This window comes from Mirounga angustirostris, unplaced genomic scaffold, assembly GCF_029215605.1.
Source record: "Mirounga angustirostris isolate CCGP_5_RB_7025 unplaced genomic scaffold, mMirAng1.0.hap1 SCAF_2, whole genome shotgun sequence".
Lineage (NCBI taxonomy): Eukaryota > Metazoa > Chordata > Mammalia > Carnivora > Phocidae > Mirounga > Mirounga angustirostris.
In genome coordinates, this window is record NW_026991710.1 from 141440443 (window position 1) to 141462379 (window position 21937).

At 33.4% G+C, this 21937-nt stretch overlaps 1 protein-coding gene across 1 annotated transcript in view; it reads right to left on the reverse strand.

Annotated features, from left to right (window-relative positions):
• Nucleotides 1-21937, reverse strand: part of SPOCK3 (SPARC (osteonectin), cwcv and kazal like domains proteoglycan 3) — a 321182-nt gene that overhangs the window by 173972 nt on the left and 125273 nt on the right. Inside the window, exon 3 of the mRNA XM_064585249.1 lies at nt 6720-6843. Coding sequence (XP_064441319.1) covers nt 6720-6843 — 124 coding nt within the window. The remainder of the gene's footprint in view (nt 1-6719; nt 6844-21937) is intronic.

Here is a 21937-nt window from a genome sequence, read left to right on the forward strand (position 1 = left end):
TTTGACAACTTTTCATCTTCCTAAGGTGTTAAAAATAATTAAATAAATTAGTAAAATTACAAAAAAACCTATAATATCACTTGAGTTTTGTGAAAGGCCAATTTAGCACAGTCACTAACACAAAAATAAAAAGGTTATAATCTCAAAAACACATCAAAATGTAAATTTAAAAGTTAGTTAAAACTTTATCCTACACTCATTGAATGGCAGCTACCAACATATATAACTCAAGAGTCTTAAACAAGCCAAGCAAGTGTGCCTATGTCTACGTTAAGGTTAAAGAAAGAGAGGTATAACATAATCAATAGAGCAATCTCCTGGAGAAAAAGGGGCAGATATTTGGAGTATGGAGAGAGATTAGAGCACTAACATTCAAAAATACAGTGTGCTCGCTTAACTTCAACAAGTCACCTTCCAAAGATAATTATAGTATTAAAGTATATTGTAGTAGAAAATAAAAATGAAGTTAAATTTCTTCAATATAATACAAGTTGCAGAAAAATGATTTAGTGAGTTAAACAATTTAGAAGCAAGGCAAAAATGTCCATTGCCATAGCAATAACATATTGCATTATTTATAACTGAGAAGGTGGAAGAATTGTCTGAATATTTAACAATAGAAGCAGTTAGTTTGCTCTAACAATCCTTTTATAGACATGGCACGTGGTTTTCATGTTTAAACCTAATTTTCTTAATTTTCCTTTTTCTTTTTGGAAAACAAAAATCATTCATCACTATAAATTATTTCCCTTACCTTTCTGTGTGCATTTAAATACACTAATAATATGAATGAGTATATATAAAATGCTAAATGCTCAACACTTTATATTCCATACATGTAGAATATTCTGAGAAGAAAATAAATCCAGGATTGAAGAACAAAATAATTAGAATTTATTTTTACTCAATATTTTCCTTATGAAATTTCCTTATGAAAACTCAGTGATTATTTCTAAATAACTTGTTCATATTCAGCTGATTAAGAAATTATATTTCACCTTTATTTGGTAATGATATTTAACCCAAACATGTAATATTTACAGAAGAAGAACATATTAGTTAGTTTCTCCTGAATGAATATTTTTTTGGTTAACAAAATTACATTGGAAGTTCACCCTCAATTGACCTCCAGGGAAAAAATTGATGTCCATAGCATGCTAAACACTGAACACTAATAAATGACTCCAAACTTCCTCATTTCTGTAAGCTGAGTTTTATGCTTACCACCACTTCACTTTTTTTGTTCCTAAAGTCTGTTCCAATAAGTTAATATCATAATTATATAATTTAACTAAATATGACTTAATATGCTTAAGTATCAGTGCATAATACAGGGTTGGGTTTCCCTGAAAACAATGTTGAATGTCTCAGATCCAATGAAGACGAATATTCTTTACAAAGTTCATATCTAAATAAACATGTACAAAAAATTCTAAAAAACTGGGAATTGAGTTTTGTAAAAATTAAATAATATTCTACCCATGAGGTTATCTTTTAGACTCTTGCTCCATTTTAAGTGAAAATTTAGGAATTCACTTATTTCCCAACAACTGAAGACAACAGAGTTTGCATTTTGTGCTTCGATATATGCTGATGTGGTAAGAATGGGGAGTGTTGGAAGCCGGATCAATGTGGGGGAGTGTTGGAAGCCAAATCAATGTAAGGACGGGAAAGCTTTAGAACTCCCCACAAATACAGACATTTATCTCACAGAACATGGTATCTTATCAGGCACCTGCATACTGTGTAGAAGTTTGTACTAGATGTCTTATTGAGTTCCTTTCAAATCTGAGATTTTATGATAAAGTTCAGTCATATTATGTCCTCTAATGTTCAGTGGTCTATTAAGAGCTTCTCCCAGTCAATGATTCTGTTAACATGCTGTAGTTAGAATCTTGATCAAGTTGGCATACCTAAGCCGAAAATACAACCTAGCCTACACCGAAAAGCAGTTCAAATAGAAACAGTGTACATCTGTTTCTGAAGGTTGATCTTCCAACATAAAATTATCTCAGCTTAGACAAAGTATTCAGAGGAAGGTACAGTACAATTAAATACTAAATATTAATAGATGCAACACATCAAAATGGTGAGGTGTCAAGAAATTTGTTATCTTTTAAAATGTACAGAGGACTACTAGAATTAGCAACTATTATTAAGAGAAAGTAATAGAATACCTCAAATATGGACAAAATAAAGAAAAATAAGACATAACAGTAATATGTTGAAACAAAATGGGATTTTTTTCAAGATGCAACAAAAAGTAAATGCTTCCCCATTAATGTTATTGTTGGTCTAGTTTATTTAAAAAAATAAGAATTCAAAAAGTAATCTGTAGGGATGCAATAATCTGAAGGGATGCAACAGTGGTTCTCAACTATGCCCACACATAAAAATCACCCAAGGAGGTTTTAAAATTCAGATTCACAGGATCCCATCCCAAAACAATTTAAATAGCATGTCTGTAGCCAAAGTTGGAAGCTCCACTATAAAATGGTTAAGCTTTCTACTTGCCTTCCCTCAAAACACACACACACGCACAATTTCTTATAAACAGTGTTAGTTCCTAAAGAATTCACCAGTATTAAGCTCAATTGCCAAGCAGTGCATGACTAAATATGAAAAAAAAAAAAAAAAAGTTCAAAATCATCCAGTGTGTTGTCCCCAGGGAGTTTATATTATCAATGCCATGCTGAGTTCTAAAACACTAATACTACTTATTGACTTCTTCCCAGCAAATGTAGTATCCAATTCACACCAGTCAGTGACAAATATATCCAAGGTCTAATATGGATACTATATTGGAGAACAATTCCTAGTTCTTAATAAAGCAACACAATCAAAATAGACTTTGCCTGAAGTAAAGAAACCAAGACCTTTATCTTTTGTGTCAATTTCAGGAACAATTACCTCTCAAATAACCTTGAACAGACTTATATTTTTATTTTTCTGGCATTGCTGAATTTAAAAGAATTCAGAAAACATTTGTTCTTTAAAAAGAAAGATTAACTAGGATTCTATAAAAAGTGTCAATTGTTTTTCTTAACAGGTAAAAATCAGATGTTACAAAAATAGTTCTCACAAAAAAATCACAAAAGTCCCAATATTTTTCCAAGTAAATCAATTTTTTCACAATCTTTCATCCTTTCCTTTGCCTTCTTGTGTATACATTTTTAAAATACTCTGCTGAGGATTTCTAGACAAGCTGACAAGTTCAGAGCTTGAACTCCAATAAAATAATTATTCCAAATTGGTCACACTGTGTAATGAGATGTACTTTCCAAAATTATATCTTAGGGCATTTGACTAAAGCCTTCCTTTGGATACCTTGTGATAACTTTTTTCTTACCCCATCCCTCAACTCCTGCACCTGTTATACTTTGTAATGACCTCATCTCCAATTAAGTTGTACAGTGGAAACATGATTTCTAATTTCCTCTCCATAAATTGAGCTGAAGGTAATGAGGAAACATTGTGGAGCTAAAATAGAACCTGAAGGAAGATTATTTGTAGTAGTAAAACAAACAAACAACTGTATATGCAAGGGAACCAAAATATAGAAAAATGTTAGGAAGACCAGGAGAGCAAGACTGGGCTTCCATCCTGGATGTAAGGTCCCACACTCTGGGCCGATAGTACCCGGCTTCTGGCCAGTATTTAACATATCAGGAATACTTAGCTGAGGGATTGGAAACCTCAGGTAAGGAGTTTCAAGGACCATACTAAACCTAGAATTTGGAGTTCACCATTCCTGTGAATTCAAATGCCCATGAGTCCCCCAAAGCTGTTTAAATCTCCCCCTGTCAGAATTTGCTAAGCCTATTGACAAAGTTGAGTGAGCCAAGAGCCAAAATAAGTATCTGTGACCCCTGCACCAATCTTCTGTTTTCATCTCTGGTAAGTAGATGCTAGAGAAATAATAAAATTACCATTTCAAGAAGGCATCTGTTTCTGTGGTCTTTGTTCTTGATCCAATATCTAAATAGCCTAGGGCAATACTTTGTTTTAGAGAAAAGGGAAAAAAAAATGATAAGGGCCTTATTTTGAATTTCCAATCCTATAAACTTTTAAAAAAGTATTATTAAGGATTGTTTAATATAAGTTCTTATTGGGCTAAGATCTCCATTTAGTTTGCATTGTTTTATACAGCTCAGCCTCACTGCTCTAAGATTAGTATTGGTGGTCTAAAGTGGAAAACTCACCAAGTTAAATTAGAATCAGTAGAAATGAGGATGGTGATTTGGGATTTACTAAAAGTTCATATTCATTTGAACCACGTACTTTCCACATCTTTTTTGTCAAGGCATGCATTGAAAGTGATACATATGCAAAGAAATATTAAAATAATAATGCAATGGTTTATTATTCAATGGATTACTCAGAATGGTTACAATTCAATGGATTACTTAGAATGGCTTTATTAACAGTATTCATAAAACCATATGATTTGTAAGTTGGGGGGCGCTTCGAGGATGCTTAGTACAAAGAAGAATGGGGAAACCCCATGGAATTGGAAATATATGTGAATTAATCTACTTATGATAGGTATATTTAATCTTGGGTGGGAATATGATTGCATTTCTCCAAAATCATCAAACAAAGCCTCCTGTCTGGTTCCAAAAGGAAGAAATCACTCATGATTATGTTTGTGTTCTGTGAAAATAAATTCGAACAGAACTGATCACCTACTAGGAACATCCTTAAGAGAGCCCCAAACAAACAGGTGGTAGACTAACATTAGCACGTTCCCAGGGACACTCTGGACACAAACATACTAGTACCTCCAGCACATACCCTTCTTTTTTTTTTCCATTTTTTTTTCCTTTTTTTTTTTTTCGGAGATAGAAGGAAGGTTTTCTTTTTTTTTTCTTTTTTATTTTTTAATTCTTCTGTTAATCCCCATACATTACATCATTAATTTTAGATGAAGTGTTCCATGATTCATTGTTTGTGCATAACACCCAGTGCTCCATGCAGAATGTGCCCTCCTCAATACCCACCACCAGGCTAACCCATCCTCCCACCCCCCTCCCCTCTAGAACCCTGTTTGTTTTTCAGAGTCCATCGTCTCTCATGGTTCGTCTACCCCTCCGATTTCCCCCGCTTCATTCTTCCCCTCCCGCTACCTTCTTCTTCTTCTTCTTTTTTTTTCTTAACATATATTGCATTATTTGTTTCAGAGGTACAGATCTGAGATTCTAATGTTGAAAAAGACAGGCTTATCCTAGCTAGATGCCAGTAAAAATTACAGTCTCTCCCTTGATTCAACCTGTTCAGCAATGAATGTACAATCTTAATTGAGTACAATTAAGTACAATTAAGATTAAAATTTGCTTGCCATGTAGCTCTACCCACCAATTTGAATATTACAATCTGCAACTTTGTCGTCATTGAATAAATCAGTATCATGATTTACACATTATCATGTAGGATTTGATAATATGAGATAGATTCATTCTCCCTTGTGCCAAAAGCATGAATTTTCTTAACTGTCAAAGCTGAGATTCTGGACCATGGTAAATTCATCAAGATCAAGGTTATATGGAAATGACCAGTAACAGTCTCCATTCTCTCCTAGCAATACACACCTTTAAAACCTCAGCAAATTATCACATCGCAGCTTCACCAAGATAACACAGTACTTAGCACCAAATAAGTACTATGCATATATTTATTGACTGGATGAATCTATCTTATCATTGCAGTGCTATTGTTAAGATTAGTGATTATAAGTGCAAGTGTAGCTTGTGAGGACATATTTACTAGGAGAAGGGATGGTTCATAAAGAGGTATCTACAAAACAAAATGTTCAGGTAACTAAAATTTTTTGGAACTCCCCTTGCAGTAAGGAAACTCAGATATGAACTGAAGTAAAGTTATTTTGTAGTTTTCATGTATTCTATTTAATGTGAATATTCATCTAGTTCCTTAGTAAGATATTAATATGTTTAATAAAAGGGAAATGTCCCAATGGGGACAGAGTACAATATGTTACATTATCTTTTAAAAAAAAGATATAATTTTTAAAAATCTAATTTCATAAATTTATCTGGCCCCAAAATTTCATGTAAGAGCTTGTGAGACTACATTCCTTTCTGTCACATAATCAAAGAAAATTTATCAATGTCTTATTAGGTAAAGTTCTTAAAAATCTATATAACTGAATAATATGGGACACCAAAAAGAGGCAGAATAATGTAGAGGAGAGAATAGAGACACAAAATCAGAGATGGCAACACATCTTGATTTCAATGTCAGTAAATATGTGACATTTGCTATATCTTTCTGATCTTTGGTTTTCTCATTTGTTAAAAGGAATTTTTGGAGGCTTTTTAGTAATACTCTAGGAAATAACATATGAGATAAAAGAAGTAATGATAATGACAGATGGTAGCTGCTATTGCTGTTATAATGATAATAATTGTTAACATTATGCTATGACATGGTTACATTTCTGACCTCTTTCATAGCAGCAACAAAGAAAATGTTGCTTTTAACTGTTCAGAGTGTTCACAACTTTAGTATTTCAAATTTTAAAAATTCTGATATAAGAGAAACCAATACACATTAAATCAGATTCCAAACCAGTGAGATTATTTGCATTGTTTTAAAAGCTAAATAAATTATTTGGATGACTACATGGGAGAACTAATAATTTTATTCATTTAATAGTAAATACACATTACATGTTTCATATGAAATGACTAAATTGTCTTTACCTGAGAAGAGTAGGTATGACCATCTGAACCACACACAGGGTTGGTATAGACCACTGGGCACTGCTTGCAGGTGGATGATACGGGACCCCTCCTTTGCTTATGGCCTACTCCTGCATCTTTCATGCTGTTAAAACAACAACAATAACCATACTTAGTGAATTTTTTAAAATACATAAATTGATATTAATGCCATGCCTTTTCTTTATGTCATTCCAACTCTTGAAGGCAAATTATAAACCGTAAACTCCATGCTCATTTTCAATGCATTAATCAATATGGTATTCTTCATTATAATATTTTATTTCATATATCAAGATATTCCCATAATAAAATAAGAATATATTCTTTTGAAATATTCTGCTGGTCACATAGTTATGTTTAATGATACAGATTTTTTGTTTTAATTTGTAGCTGTGATGTATTTTTGATAATTCCCGAAACAGAAGCAACAATTGCTTGGCAATAAAGAACTATTCCATTAAGAAGAGTAACTGAAAAGAACACCTAATTCCCCAGGTATACCCAATGTACCTGAAAATAAGAGAAGCTTATTTTAAGAGAAAACAGCAATAAAGAACTTTTCCAGCAATGATTAAAATTTAGAAAGCCAAATTAGTAGGTTTAGTGATAGCCAGCCCTCTTTTTATTGTGTAGAAATAACTCAAATAGATCCATTTTGAGGCTTTGATCTAGAATAACTTGGGAAAACCCATTCTTTTCTGTTACCTACCCTTAGAATTATTTGTTTTTCCACTTTGATTAAACTGCTTATTGCTCTGCCTATTTAGGTGAACGGTTTACATACAGAGGGTAAAGGGCTAAAAAATAAGAAGCAAAATAATAGGGAATCTATTCAAAAACATTTAATATTTAGAAATTCTTTAATAAATCAGTACTCATTCATTAAAATTGTTTGTAGAGAGAGTAATTTGATGTGTCTACTGTGATGAGAAAAGATGTTTTACTAGAAACATTTGCTTCTATTTGCTTTTCATTTTTTTCATGAATAAGTCAAACCTACAAAAAAGTAATCCTGAAATACTATTAAGAAATATAGTAATATTTTTATTATAGGGGAAGAAGTTCAAACTGTGTTTGAAATTTTAATAAAATTTGGAGGGACATTGAGAAAAAGGTTTTTTATTCTCTCTTCTTCTCCCCCCAACCCTGCTTCTCTCAAAAATTTTTCATGAAACTATCATAGCTCTTAACACTTCTCTTAATGTCAATTTTGTAAATTTTGCCCAAAGACTACTTTAAAATTTTGTCTGGCCACAGAGTTCATGTCATAAGAATAAAATGGGAAAAATAACCATGCTGCTATTACTAATTAAATAACTGGCACAAAATTCTAATGGGAATTAAAACAATAATTAGAAAACTTGGAACATTACTCTATAACACTTCAGACTTATAAATTGTAGAAATGGAGAGCAGAGGGAAATAAAAAATATATATATTCTATTTGCATTGTTCTTTCACATTGTATAATCAAAAAAGGCATAAAATTATGCAATCAGATACCTTAGGAGAAATTATTACCAAGTTCAGTTTCCTCATCAATAGAAAGTATTTTATTAGAAAGTATTAGAAAGCATTTTATTAGAAGAAGCTGTATGCTTTGGGATACATATATATATATATACCATATTTATATAAAACAACCACTTTAGTTATCCTTATTCTCTTCAAAGCCAACATTGCTTTCCAATTCCTAAAGTACACCAATAAAAATGGTATTTTTATTTAGACTTCATCCTAGTTAGAATTTGCTGAAGTATCATCAACATTATAAACATTATAATATTGCATATATTTATTTGTACCAGCATTTTGAATGAGTTGATGCCAAACTATACCATGTCCCAAACCAGTATTTACTTATGTTTATTTTTAAATAAATGCATTAGATGAGGGTAAGCTAACCAATATTCATATTTTAATATATACTATTTATACCATAACACCTGGAGAATGAACTGTGAATCATGAACATTTTATTATATTCCGTAAATCCAAAAGAAAGTGCTTAGCATTTTGTCATCATAAGATAGTCTTTATAGAATAGACTTTACACTTAACAAAATAGTCTAGAAAATTTGAGCCTAAATTTGAAATCTGAAATTCTAAATATTACAGTTTGTATGTGTTCTTAAATCATCTCAGACTGATGTAATTTACACATGAAGAAAATTAATTATTTCGTTTTCTGTAGAAAGACAACTTACATTTAAGCACATAAAGGGCAATATGGAATATACTTTTTCTAGCCATGTATTCATGTTAGAATTAAGGTATAAATACAAATGAATTTTTAGGAATCTTATTTGACAAAACAAATACTTCTACAAATTCATAAGTTGATTAACAATGTACTAACTGGAGTCACCAGGTATACACAAATAAGACATGTGCTTTCTTTATTTCAAAAATCAAAACATCTATAATTGAAAAAATAAAAGAGTTACATGTGAAAGCAAAATAAACAGTATAACATGGTAGACACTGGAGGAAAAATAAACTATCATTAACAGAGGCTTTAGGATTCTGAGTAATGCTGATCATTTCTTTTTTTTTTTTTTTTACTTTTTTTTAAATTTTATTCTTATGTTAATCCCCATACATTACATCATTAGTTTTAGATGAAGTGTTCCATGATTCATCGTTTGTGCACAACACCCAGTGCTCCATGCAGAATGTGCCCTCCTCAATACCCACCACCAGGCTAACCCATCCTCCCACCCCCCTCCCCTCTAGAACCCTCAGTTTGTTTTTCAGAGTCTATTGTCTCTCATGGTTCGTCTACCCCTCCAATTTCCCCCGCTTCATTCTTCCCCTCCCGCTACCTTCTTCTTCTTCTTTTTTTTTTTTCTTAACATATATTGCATTATTTGTTTCAGAGGTACAGATCTGAGATTCAACAGTCTTGCACAATTCACAGCGCTTACCAGAGCACACACCCTCCCCAGTGTCCATCACCCAGTCACCCCATCCCTCCCACCCCACCCCCCACTCCAACAACACTCAGTTTGTTTCCTGCGATTAAGAATTCCTCATATCAGTGAGATCATATGATACATGTCTTTCTCTGTTTGACTTATTTCACTCAACATAATACCCTCCAGTTCCATCCACGTCGTTGCAAATGGCAAGATCTCATTCCTTTTGATGGCTGCATAATATTCCATTGTATATATATACCACCTCTTCTTTATCCATTCATCTGTCGATGGACATCTTGACTCTTTCCACAGTTTGGCTATTGTGGACATTGCTGCTATAAACATCGGGGTGCACGTAGCCCTTCGGATCCCTACTTTTGTATCTTTGGGGTAAATACCCAGTAGTGCAATTGCTGGGTCATATGGTAGCTCTATTTTCAATATCGCTCAGCATCAGGGAAATCCAAATGCTGATCATTTCTAAAGGCAGGAGTTGGGCAAGGCTTTGCAAATATCTTGCTGCGCCTTAACACTTCTCATTGCCCCACCTGTCGACTAGCTCTATGTGGTATCTCTACTCATTCCATCCACCATGGAAGACATTTTTGCATCCCAGAGTCTATTTCATCAAAGTTATCATGTGATTCAGAATTTGTTTGATTTGGTATCAGGAATGCTCCTCAGAATTAACATTACTCACAATCTTGTCTATTAAAATATTTGCCTTGCTCTTATGAAAATTAGTGAAGTAGATGAGGTTATAACTGAAAATGTCTAAGGTTTAATTTAATATCTATGTAGTGTATGTAATACATAAACATATATAATATTTAATATCTATGTAGTTTATGTAATACATAAACATATATAATTACATGTAGTGGAGATTTTCTTTTTTTGTTTGATTTTTAATTACATTTTGAAGGTCCTATTTAAGGAAGAACAATTGTGCTTCTAAGTGAGAGACAGTCAAGGAAGTCCAAGATGGGCAAAGTGAAGGGCTTAGGAAAAGGCAGAGCTGGCTCAGGCTATCAGAATTGAGTGTCTGGCATCTGTGGCAGGAGGAATGACAGGTAAGAAACTAGCATAAGCAAAAGCATCACTAGGCATATTATTCTGAGTATTCTAAATGTAAAAGATTGTTAACATTTGAAAGTAAGTCTAATTTTTTGATATACCAAAAGCCATTAGCAGTTAATTATTTTGAATTATTATCAAAGGGGGCAATAAAATTTCCCCCCTTAATGAAGTACAAAATTCAAGCTGGTTGCAAAATTCTGAAATTATTTAGAAACCACTCTTCCAATAGGAACTCTGCTAGAATAAACTTCTTAAAGGTCTACCTTTAAGAGAACTATTTTTCAAAACTACATACTTCAATTTTGAAGACTTGAGTTAAAAATTTATTTATTGACTTACAGTGGCAACCTATATATGGTCATAATCCTTTCCCTTAAAGAGCAAAAAAAAAATTGTATTTTTGAAGCCAAAGAATTGAAGCAATTAAATGATAATCTATGACAAATAAAGTCAAGGATTTTTCTCAAAATCTTCTTATTTAAATATTCCACCATTCAGGCACTAAGTTAGCTTCATACCAATATGCCTGTTATTATGTTTCTAGGAGGTGGAAAATTAAACTACTCAAAAGAATTTATACTATTGCTAGGGCTCCTTTACATGACTTATTTTGAGGCAGTTGCGTTGTAGCATCTTCTTATTACCTGAGCTGTCTCCTGTGCTCCTGATGTATCTTTCACTCTGGTCTTCAGGGTTAAGACTGAAGCAGCAGTCACACATGAAAGCTCAACAGTCCCTTATTTTTCTAATAACTACAATGTTAATTACTGTTACATCTATTTATTTAATTATGGTCTATTTGGTTTTCTGTTTAGTTAATCATGTTGTGCATTTTAACAATATAATTTGAGTACCATGTCCATGTTTTAAGATTTACATTGATTTTGGAAAGAGCACAAAGATGTTACCGAAATGGTTAGCAGGAAAAAAAAAATCTCATTCCAGTTTGATTTAATTTTTATACATGACCATGTCATTAATCAGTCTTGACAAGTCAGTAACCTCCCTGGGTCTTAATTTCTTCCCTTATACAATGCTAGGCTTCATCAGTTTGGATCATTTGATCCTGAGCATTCCATGAGTCTATAAATCTTTAATAAAATTACTTATACAAAGATACTCAAAAATTAGAAACACAGTACATACATGCCATATGTTATGATTTTAGAACTTGACAGTGTTACCAAGTGAAACAAATATATCATTATGGTGTGAAGGATGATGTTGAGTGGGGCAAGAGACAGATTGGAATGCTGAAGGTGCAAACTTCAGCTATCTCAAGGTAGCAAATGAAAAGAGGAAGCCCAGTCTTGTGATAACTAACGAGAGGGAAGATACAATATGGCTTTGCTTAAAGAGACATAATTACTATGGAGGTATACCGAAGAATTAAATAATATTTGTATTATAATATCAAACAGCATCATCAATAAATCATAAAAATAAAAAATATATATATTTATACTATAAATAATTATATATTTTTCTAAAAGTCAGGTTTTTAAATCTGACATCACACATAATAAATTCTCATTTCTTTAGGCCATAAATATGCAAACAGAAAAAAAGTCAATTTATTTATTATATATTTACCTTAGGAGGGGAATCATTCATATATAAGACTTAATTCCTTAAGTGTATTTGCTTCTTTCTATGTGCACTTATATTAACTTTGCTTCAACAAAAGAATTTTATTTTAATCTGATAAAACAACATTCAAGTGAACACAGATATTCTGTGAATATCCCAGCTGAGGACAGCCTGATGTGATGTACTTCTTGTCTGGTTAATACACCTAACATTTCAATTCCTTTGGGCAGTCAGCTTTTCAAGTTCTGCCAGACTTGTGGAAGAATTCTTTCTTTCTTTCTTTCTTTTTTTTTTTTTTTAAGATTTTATTTATTTATTTGAGAGAGAGAGAATGAGAGAGAGCACGAGAGGGAAGAGGGCAGAGGGAGAAGCAGACTCCCTGCCGAGCAGGGAGCCCGATGCGGGACTCGATCGGGGGACTCCAGGATCATGACCTGAGCTGAAGGCAGTCGCTTAACCGACTGAGCCACCCAGGCGCCCCAAGAATTCTTTCTTAAGACACAACTAACAACTTATGATTCATTTCCAATTGGCCATAACACTTCAAGAAACAAGGCTGCTCTTATTACTTTTTTTTTTTTTTTTTTGCCATGGGTCTTAGAAAAGGACAGATGGTATTAGCAAGGTGCAGGAAATTATCTTTTGGGGCAAAAGTTCAAAAGCCTTATACAGAACTTATTAAAACTGTAGTAGCCACTATTTGTTTCCCATGATTTTTGTACTGTGATGACGGTAGTTTAAGCAATGAATCAAGGCATAAACAATCAATTTTAATTTTAAGTAAAAAGACATTCTACAAATACAAAACAAACATTTCTTTATATTGGAAACATTATTAACTATAGCTACTAAACTACAAATATTAAAAATAAATTGGCATAATTTATTCTGCAATATGAACAGAAACTCTACTTGTTCCTTATATATTACAAAGAACTAAGATTCATAGAAAAAGCTCACTTGTAGATGTATTTCAAAATTCAATAATATGAGTAATTAATAAAATGTATCTTTAAAAACTATTCTAAGCATAAATTGAATGCATTCTAAAAATTGATTTTAGTAATAAATTCTTATCATGAACTGTATTTACCAAGTCAACTTAAATCATACAGTACTGTTGCCAGGAAATAAAAGTAATTAGTGATTTAGGAAGCATATTTTTTTTACAGAGTAATAAAATTGAACATCAGAATTTAGACTTTAAAGAGATGTGGATAATTTATAATGTTCCACACTTTCTTTGATCAAATGTTAAAATAATATTGTAGAGTTATATTGCTACTTAAGTAGAATACAATTTAAGTGAGGTCTATTTCAATAACCAGTATATTTGAACGTAGGTTTTGCTAACACAATAAGCCAATTAGTGAGGCTAATTTTCTGTCAAAGAATGTTTCCCTGACCTTATTTTAAAGCTATGTTATCATTGTGAGATTTGAATCATGGACAAGTTATGATAATTGAATGATACAGTCCATCAAATAAATATTTTTTTCATTAAACAGTGAGCATATTTACAATTATTAAAGACATCAATGAATAACTTCAAATTTCAATATAGACATTACTATAAATGACACTTATAATCTCTTTCTCAATCTGATCCCCAATGGACTGAATGAGTAATAAAGGTTTAAAATGTATAAAATGTAGATGATGCCAAATTCAGATTGTAGTCCTTACTGTTTCCACATAATTAATTTCAAACATTATTTTAATTACTAAAGCCCTCTTTATTTAGCTTTGAAAAAGTATATTCAACTGCAAAGGATGTTGACTGTGTAAAATTTAGTCATTGATGGAGTTATTATGGATTAGAAATGTCCATAAATCTACTTCCAGCAAAATACAGACCAACAGATTGAGAATTCATGATCTTACATATGATAAACCAATTATCTAATTAACAAGTATGTATAAATGTATTCATTGGAAGAAGAACTGGAAAGTTGCTTTTTGTTTTCAAGCCAATAAAATTTCATCAAACAATATTTTAGGAACTGAGTCAAGTATTTACACAAATTAAAGTTTAGATTTTCATGTGTGTTGATAGTCTACTACGTGCTAGACTCATATATTGCAGTAATATATATTATTTTAGCAATCATATACAATATGTGTTATTTTTTAAATTCTGAAGCTAGAAATAGAGAGGTGGAGGGAGCTTAATTATCTTGCTCAAATTTCTAGTGCTTATAATTACAGATATGGACTTCAAGTGTTCAATTTTTTACTTTATCACTAATGTTTTCCTTGCTATAATGTATATATAAAGTTTTAAATGTCATGGAAAACCACATCCCATATTTCATAAATTTCTATATCTGTTTTACTTACCAGGTGAAAAATGACAATTACTTCAAATTTTACTTAAAAAAGGATCTACACCAATATGTGTTGTCTAGAGTACATATCTGTCTGATTAAAACTGAAATTTATATAGAGTGCAATAAATAATATATCACCATACATGTGATTCTGATTTAGGGAATCAATACAAATATTAATTTACTAATACATGAATTGGTTCTATTTAATTTGCATAGACAGGTGTAATTTCATTCCAGACATGAGAATGTTTATGAAGTCTAGCTTCCTATATTTAAAATAATAATTCAGAAATTCTTTGTTTTTTCAATTATTAATGTTCATAAATAAAGTGAGCTTTTAAACATTAACTAATTATTACTTTAACATGAAATAGTTCTACAATGCCTACACCGAGCAAAGTCTGAACTAAGATTTAGTTCACAAGAAGGGGTGGCTCTTAAAGATCAAGGAGATTTTATATTTGGAAAGAACATATTCACATTTTTAAAATAACAATGGCAGATATGCAACTTAAAAAGAGAAAAATATCTACTAAAATAAAATGACTAATAATACAACATTTACCAAGAGACATGAGAAAATAGTCTGTGTGATCAAATATGTCTTTTTTTGTTCTTTTTAATTTGTTTTTGAGTATAGTTGAAACACAATGTTACATTAGTTTCAGTTGTACAACATAGTGATTCAATATGTTTATACATTATGCTATACTCACTGCAAGTGTAGCTACCATGTGTCAACATATAACACTACTACAGTATCATTGACTGAATTCCCTATGTTGTGCTCTTTATTCCTATCACTTATTCATTCCATAATGGGAAGCCTGTGTCTTCCACTTCTCTTCACCCATTTTGCCCATCTCCCCACCTTCCCTCCTTCTGGCAACCATCAGCTTGTTCTTCATATTTAAAAAAGGTCAGACTCTGTTTTTTCTTTGTTTGCATATCTATTTGTTTTGGGTTTTAGATTCCATGTATGAGTGAAATCATATAGTATTTGTCTTTCTCAGTCCGCCTTAATTCACTTAGATTCTCTAGATCTGTCCATGTTGTTACAAAGGCAAGATTTCATCCTTTCAATGGCTGCATAATATTCCACTACATATGGCAAGATTTCATTCTTTTTTGTGGCTGACCAGTATTCCTATACATATAAGCCATATTTTCCTTATCCATTCTTCTATGGACACATTGCTTGCATATCTTGGCTATTGTAAATAATGCTGCAATAAACATATGGGTGCATACATCTTTTTAAATTAGTGTTTTTATTTTCTTTGGGTAAATAATTCATAGTGTAATTACTGGATCATATGGTATTTCTATTTTTAATTTTTTGGGGAACCTCCATACTCTTTTCCATAGTAGTTGCACCAATTTACATTTCTACCAACTATGCACAAGGGTTCCTTTTTCTCCACATTCTCACCAATACTTGTTATTTCTTCTCCACCTTCTCACCAAGACTTATTATGTCTTTTTGATTCCATGCCCATGAATTGGAAGAATTAATATTGTTAAAATGCCCTTACTACCCAAAGCATCTACAGATCCAATGCAATCCCTATCAAAATACCAACAGCATTTTTCACAGGACTAGAACAAATAATACTAAAATTTGGATGGAACCACTCGAGACCTGAAATAGCCAAGGCAATCTTGAGAAAGAATAACAAGGCTGGAGCTATCACAATTCCAGATTTCAAGAAATACTACAAAACTATAGTAATCAAAACAGTATGGTACTGGCACAGAAATAGATATGTGGGTCAATGGAACAGAATAGAAGGTCCAGACATAAACCCACACTTATATGGTCAATGAATCCATGTCAAAGGAAGCAAGAATATACATTCAAGAAAAGACAATTTTTTTCAATAAATAGTGCTGGGAAAACTGGATAACTGCATACAAAAGAATGAAACTGGACCACTTTCTGACACCATACACACAAATAAACTCAAAATGGATAAGAGACATAAATATGAGACTTGAAGCCATAAAAATCCTAGAAGAGAACATAGTAATTTCTCAGACTTCGGTCATAACCACATTTTTCTAGGTATATCTTCTGAGGCAAGGGGAACAAAAGCAAAAATAAACTATTGAGACTACATCAAAACAGTAAGCTTCTTCAGAGCAAAGGAAACCATCAACAAAACAAAAAGGCAGCTTACTGAATGGGAGAAGGTATTTGCAAATGACATATCCACTAAACGGTTAAAATCCAAAATACATAAAGAATTTATGCAACTCAACACTAAAATGTGTCTCGATTATGAAAAATTCTTTTGATTTTATTTGTTTTTCTAAACAGAAGGAAATATTTTTAGCTACTCTTCAACAAATAGACCTGACAGTTTTGCAGAAGCTTTCAACAATTAAATACCACATTTTATTTAAGAAACCAGTCCCTAAAGTTCATTCAAAGTTCAAGGAAGGAAAACAGTTTTTACTTCATGTGTTGTCTTTATGAAAGTCATTGCTATTGACCTCCGCTTTGCTTACTGCTTCATTGGAAAAGGAAAGTTAGAGAAGTAAGAAAGGAGAAAGAAGCTACCATGTTGTGCTTGAGTCTGATTTATAGGCTGAGAGAAAGGTTAAGAGTACAAAACCTTCACTGTGCATCAGCTCTTACATTAGCTCTTATTTTTCAAGTAAGCTAATTAATAAAATTAAAAAGAAAGTTGGGGCTATGGACTCTAAGAAACAAACTGAGGGTTCTAGAGGGGCGAGGGGTGAGGAGAGGGGTTAGCCTGGTGATGGGTATTAAAGAGGGCACGTACTGCATGGAGCACTGGGCGTTATACACAAACAATGAATCACGGAACACTACATCAAAAACTAATGATATAATGTATGGTGATTAACATAACATAATAAAAAATTTAAAAAAAAGAAAGTTGGGAGTTTTTGACTCCATAGTATTTTTCTCTCTACCAGGTTTTATTCAATTCCTGTCCTGAAAGCATATACTTTTTTTTTTTTTTGAAAACATATACTTCTAAGCATCCTTCTGATGTAATAAGGAATAGAATCAGATATGCCAGACAAGGACATTTTCTTCAAGCAACATCTCAACAATGTGTACAATATCTAAAATGTTATCAGAAAGACCTTTTAGTTTTATTATTCTTATTTAAAATATGTTATTAGTTACTGGGCGCCTGGGTGGCTCAGTTGGTTAAGCGACTGCCTTCGGCTCAGGTCATGATCCTGGAGTCCCGGGATCGAGTCCCGCATCGGGCTCCCTGCTCAGCAGGGAGTCTGCTTCTCCCTCTGGCCTTCCTCCCTCTCATGCTCTCTGTCTCTCATTCTCTCTGTCTCAAATAAATAAATAAAATCTTAAAAAATATATGTTATTAGTTACAGTTACAGCTACTGACCACGTCCTAGGAACTGAATTAGGCATTATTACAACCCTATCACTAGCTCACCTGATAACCTGTCATCTTCTAACCTATAAATAGTAGCTACGCACCCTTCTAAATATTGTTTATTGATTTTCTCATGAATATACCCGATAATGTGTCCAGAAAGTATTTTACAATCTGACGGTACCAGGTGGGTGAGTCATTGAATGCATAGAGCTCACAATGTGTTTGGAGACAAAAAGATGAGCATAGCTGGCAGTAAGGATTTTCCTATAGTCCAACAAGTAATAAGGACAATTTAGAGCTTATATGGCCAACTTCCTACTCATGTTTGAGGTCATAAAATATTTTATGACTCTCTAAGCACACTTTTACCACCTCTTTGGTATCCTATGTACTCCCTTTGTAACTTATACCTTTTATTTACTTATCAATTATATTCTAACAGCCATCCATATTCTTATCTTTCTCATTTAACCCAGAATTACTTATTCTCCTCTAGTTCTGAATCTCTATTTTGCCCCCATGACATCTGCAAACCATCAGGAGACATACTTATGCCTGATATCTACTCCTATCCTACTTCTGCTATTTCTTCTATCTCTGAGTTTGGGAGACAAGGAGCCAGTTTTAGCAAAGGCCTACTTTTTGTGGCCTAAAAATACTTTTAACTTCCATTGAGTCCCTCCATTCACAAGTGAGCAATTGAGCAGAAACAGAGATCATCCCAATCACAGCATGGGATTGTATATAAATCAAATTTAAGCACAGCATCCTCTGGAGTCACCATACCAAGCATTTTGACCTATGTGCTATTTGCTTACTCACGTTCCTGATTTTCTTTTGGTTAGATCATGCTTCCAGAAATAGCGTTTCCAAAATTTGAGGATGTATTTGCTTCCTAAGTTTGCTGGAACACATTACCAAAAACTTTCTGGTTTAAAACAACAGAAGTTTAGGGACCCTGGGTAGCTCAGTCGTTAAGCATCTGCCTTCGGCTCAGGTCATGATCCCGGGGTCCTGGGATCGAGTCCCCCATCTGGCTCCCTGCTCCGCAGGAAGCCTGCTTCTCCCTCTCCCACTCTCCCTGCTTATGTTCCCTCTCTCGCTCTCTCTCTGTCAAATAAATAAATAAAATATTTAAAAACAAACAAACAAAACAACAACAAAAAAACCCAGAAGTTTAATCTCTCATAGTTATGGGTGTCAAAAGTCCAAAATCAGTTTCCCTGGACTAAAATCAAGACACTGGCAGAACTAAATTTCTTGGGAAGCTCTAGGTGATGGCTGTCATTCCTTGCCTTGTGACCCATCTCTCTCTCTGCTCCATCTTCACACTGTCTTGCTCCCCCCACCCCCTTTGTGTCTGTGTCAAAACTCCCTCTGTCTCTCTTTTAAAAGGACACATTGTGATTGCATTTAAGGTCCACTCCAACAACCCAAGATGACCTCCTCCTCTCAAGATCTTTAATTTAATCACACTTTTTGCCATATAAGGTAATATTCACTCTTTTGTCATATAAGATAATACTCACAGATTCTGGAAATTAGGATGTGGACATATCTTTGGGACAACCATTCAGCATATTACGGAAAGGATACTTAGAAGAAGAGAGATTTTATCTTTCTCACAAGAAAGGAGCTATAGTAATGAAGTCTCTGGTTTGGAGAAAGGTCTTACTCAATCCTATGCAGAAATCTACAGTGAGAGCGTATTTTGTGCTACAATTACTCTAATGAGCCCCTGTACATCTAAAAGAGGAACGTATGGTCCATGGCAATATCTTGGGACTTACGTATTGTCCTTCAGCTATTACAAGGCTGTGCTACTCTGCAAGTATGTACTTAGTCTCAACCATAGAAACACAGCCAGATCTCACTTTTACTTCCATCAGGAGAGAACAGTTCTGGGCTTCCCAATCCATGTACTTTAAACTCCTCTTATGTCTCAGTGCATTATACCATCTTACTTGACTATTTTTAGGGAAACTGAGTGTTAGAGTTGTGAAGAGTGGAAAAATGATAAAGTTGCCATTTTTATGGATGAACAATAAAAACAACAATCATATCAGTGTACCTCATCTGACCCTCAATTTGGTAGAAGAACAAGTGATAAAGGCAATGGGGACTTCTTTTAGTTCTTTGGCATTTAAGAGTAATGGTCACTGGGGGCAAGTTGAAAGATAATAGTAGGTAGATGGACTAAGTGTCATGTGATAGGGAAAAATATAGTCTCCATGGCATCCAGTGTTTACAGGAGAGAAGCCTTTACATTATACCATGAATCTAGTTCAGAAAGTGTGCTCCATAGGCTTTGTTCTATGTTCCAGATGATTTTCCATTTTTGTGTTCTGCTAATCTTTTCCAAAATTTTCCACAAGCTCTCTTCCCTCTCCACGAATCTTTTCACCTTTTAAACACAACTCCTCATTCTTCCTCAGGTGTGCTTCCCTGAGATTGGCACAAAGTAAGTACTCAGTAAGTATCACTGAAAGGGTAAGTAAAGGAAAGCAAACAAAAAGAAAGCAAAAAAGCAGGAGGAAGGAGGGAGGATGGGAAGGAGGAGGAGAGGGAGGACAGGGCTCCCTGGTTGACCACAAAGGATGGTTCCTATTTTCTTATCTTAGCTCAATGTCTACTTAAGAAGCAGAATTCTATAGCTTTATTGTCTTACTAGTTAAACTTGTTATATATAATTTGTAAAGTAAGTCCTTGTTAAAAGTCATTATGGCTGGCTATATTAAAAGCCAGTGAACTTGAATAGAATAAAATAATAGAATTGGCTCTGAATTCAAACAAGAGTCTTATTTTTCCTAACAATTATTCTACTCTATAGCATAAAGAAACATGACAAGGGCATTTTATATTATTTCCCTCAGCAACTTCAGTCTATCAAGGACTTTTTTTTAAACATGCTCTCCATTACTCATGTAGGAAGTAAGCATCAGGAAATGAACAACTTGGCTCTTCACAACTGTATGAAGAAGTGATTTATACAGGCGTCTTCTTTTCAACGATTCTTTGACTCTTAAAAACATGGTGAATTTATTGCCTTTTTTTGCTTCTCTCAACTTTTTAGACTAGAATCTATTTAATCTATAATCTCATGCTAATTTTCTTTGAAAAATACTTTGCCACAGTCTCTCTTGCCCTGCTGACAGTTTTTTTTTTTTTTCCCTTTGACCATTTAAAGGCAATAAAACATGTAGTAGACAAAGAGCACTCTATATTTCCCAAGTCCCCCATTAGCACTGCCTGCAAGGAGTAGAATGCTGGCTAATGATTTATCATGTTTACTGTTACAATACTGACCAAAGGCTGGGGAGTGGAATTGCTGGGCTGAATAAAATGTTAGTGAATCCTTAGCTGTGGGATCACAAGGCTAAGTTAAGAAGCTCTCCTGAAAGTTGGCCAGTGTCTTTCTATATTGAAGAGATGTTTAAATGGGTAACCTAATCTACTGCAATGCAGCTGTAGACTTTATTTTTTTTATTTTGTTAAGATTTTATTTATTTATTTGAGAGAGAGAGAGAGAGAGCAAGGGGAGGGGCAGAGGGAGAGGGAAAGAGAGAATCCCAAGGAGACTCCCTGCTGAGTGCAGAGCCTGCCACTGCATGGAGCTCAATCTCAACACCCAGAGATCAGGACCTGAGCCAAAACCAAGAGTTGGATGCTCAACTGACTGAATCTCCAGGTGCCCCATAGCTGTAGACTAGATCAAATAATATTTGTGTACTCTGTGTTTCTTGTGGAAGTTTATTTTCTTGGGTTTGTGTTTGCTTATTTTGCTTATAGTGGTTTGATAAAAATCAAACTTGAATTACTTAGGATTTGGGTGCAAATAGTCAAAGAAGCCTTTGACTTATTTTAATCCTTTTGGTATATTATCCAAACAT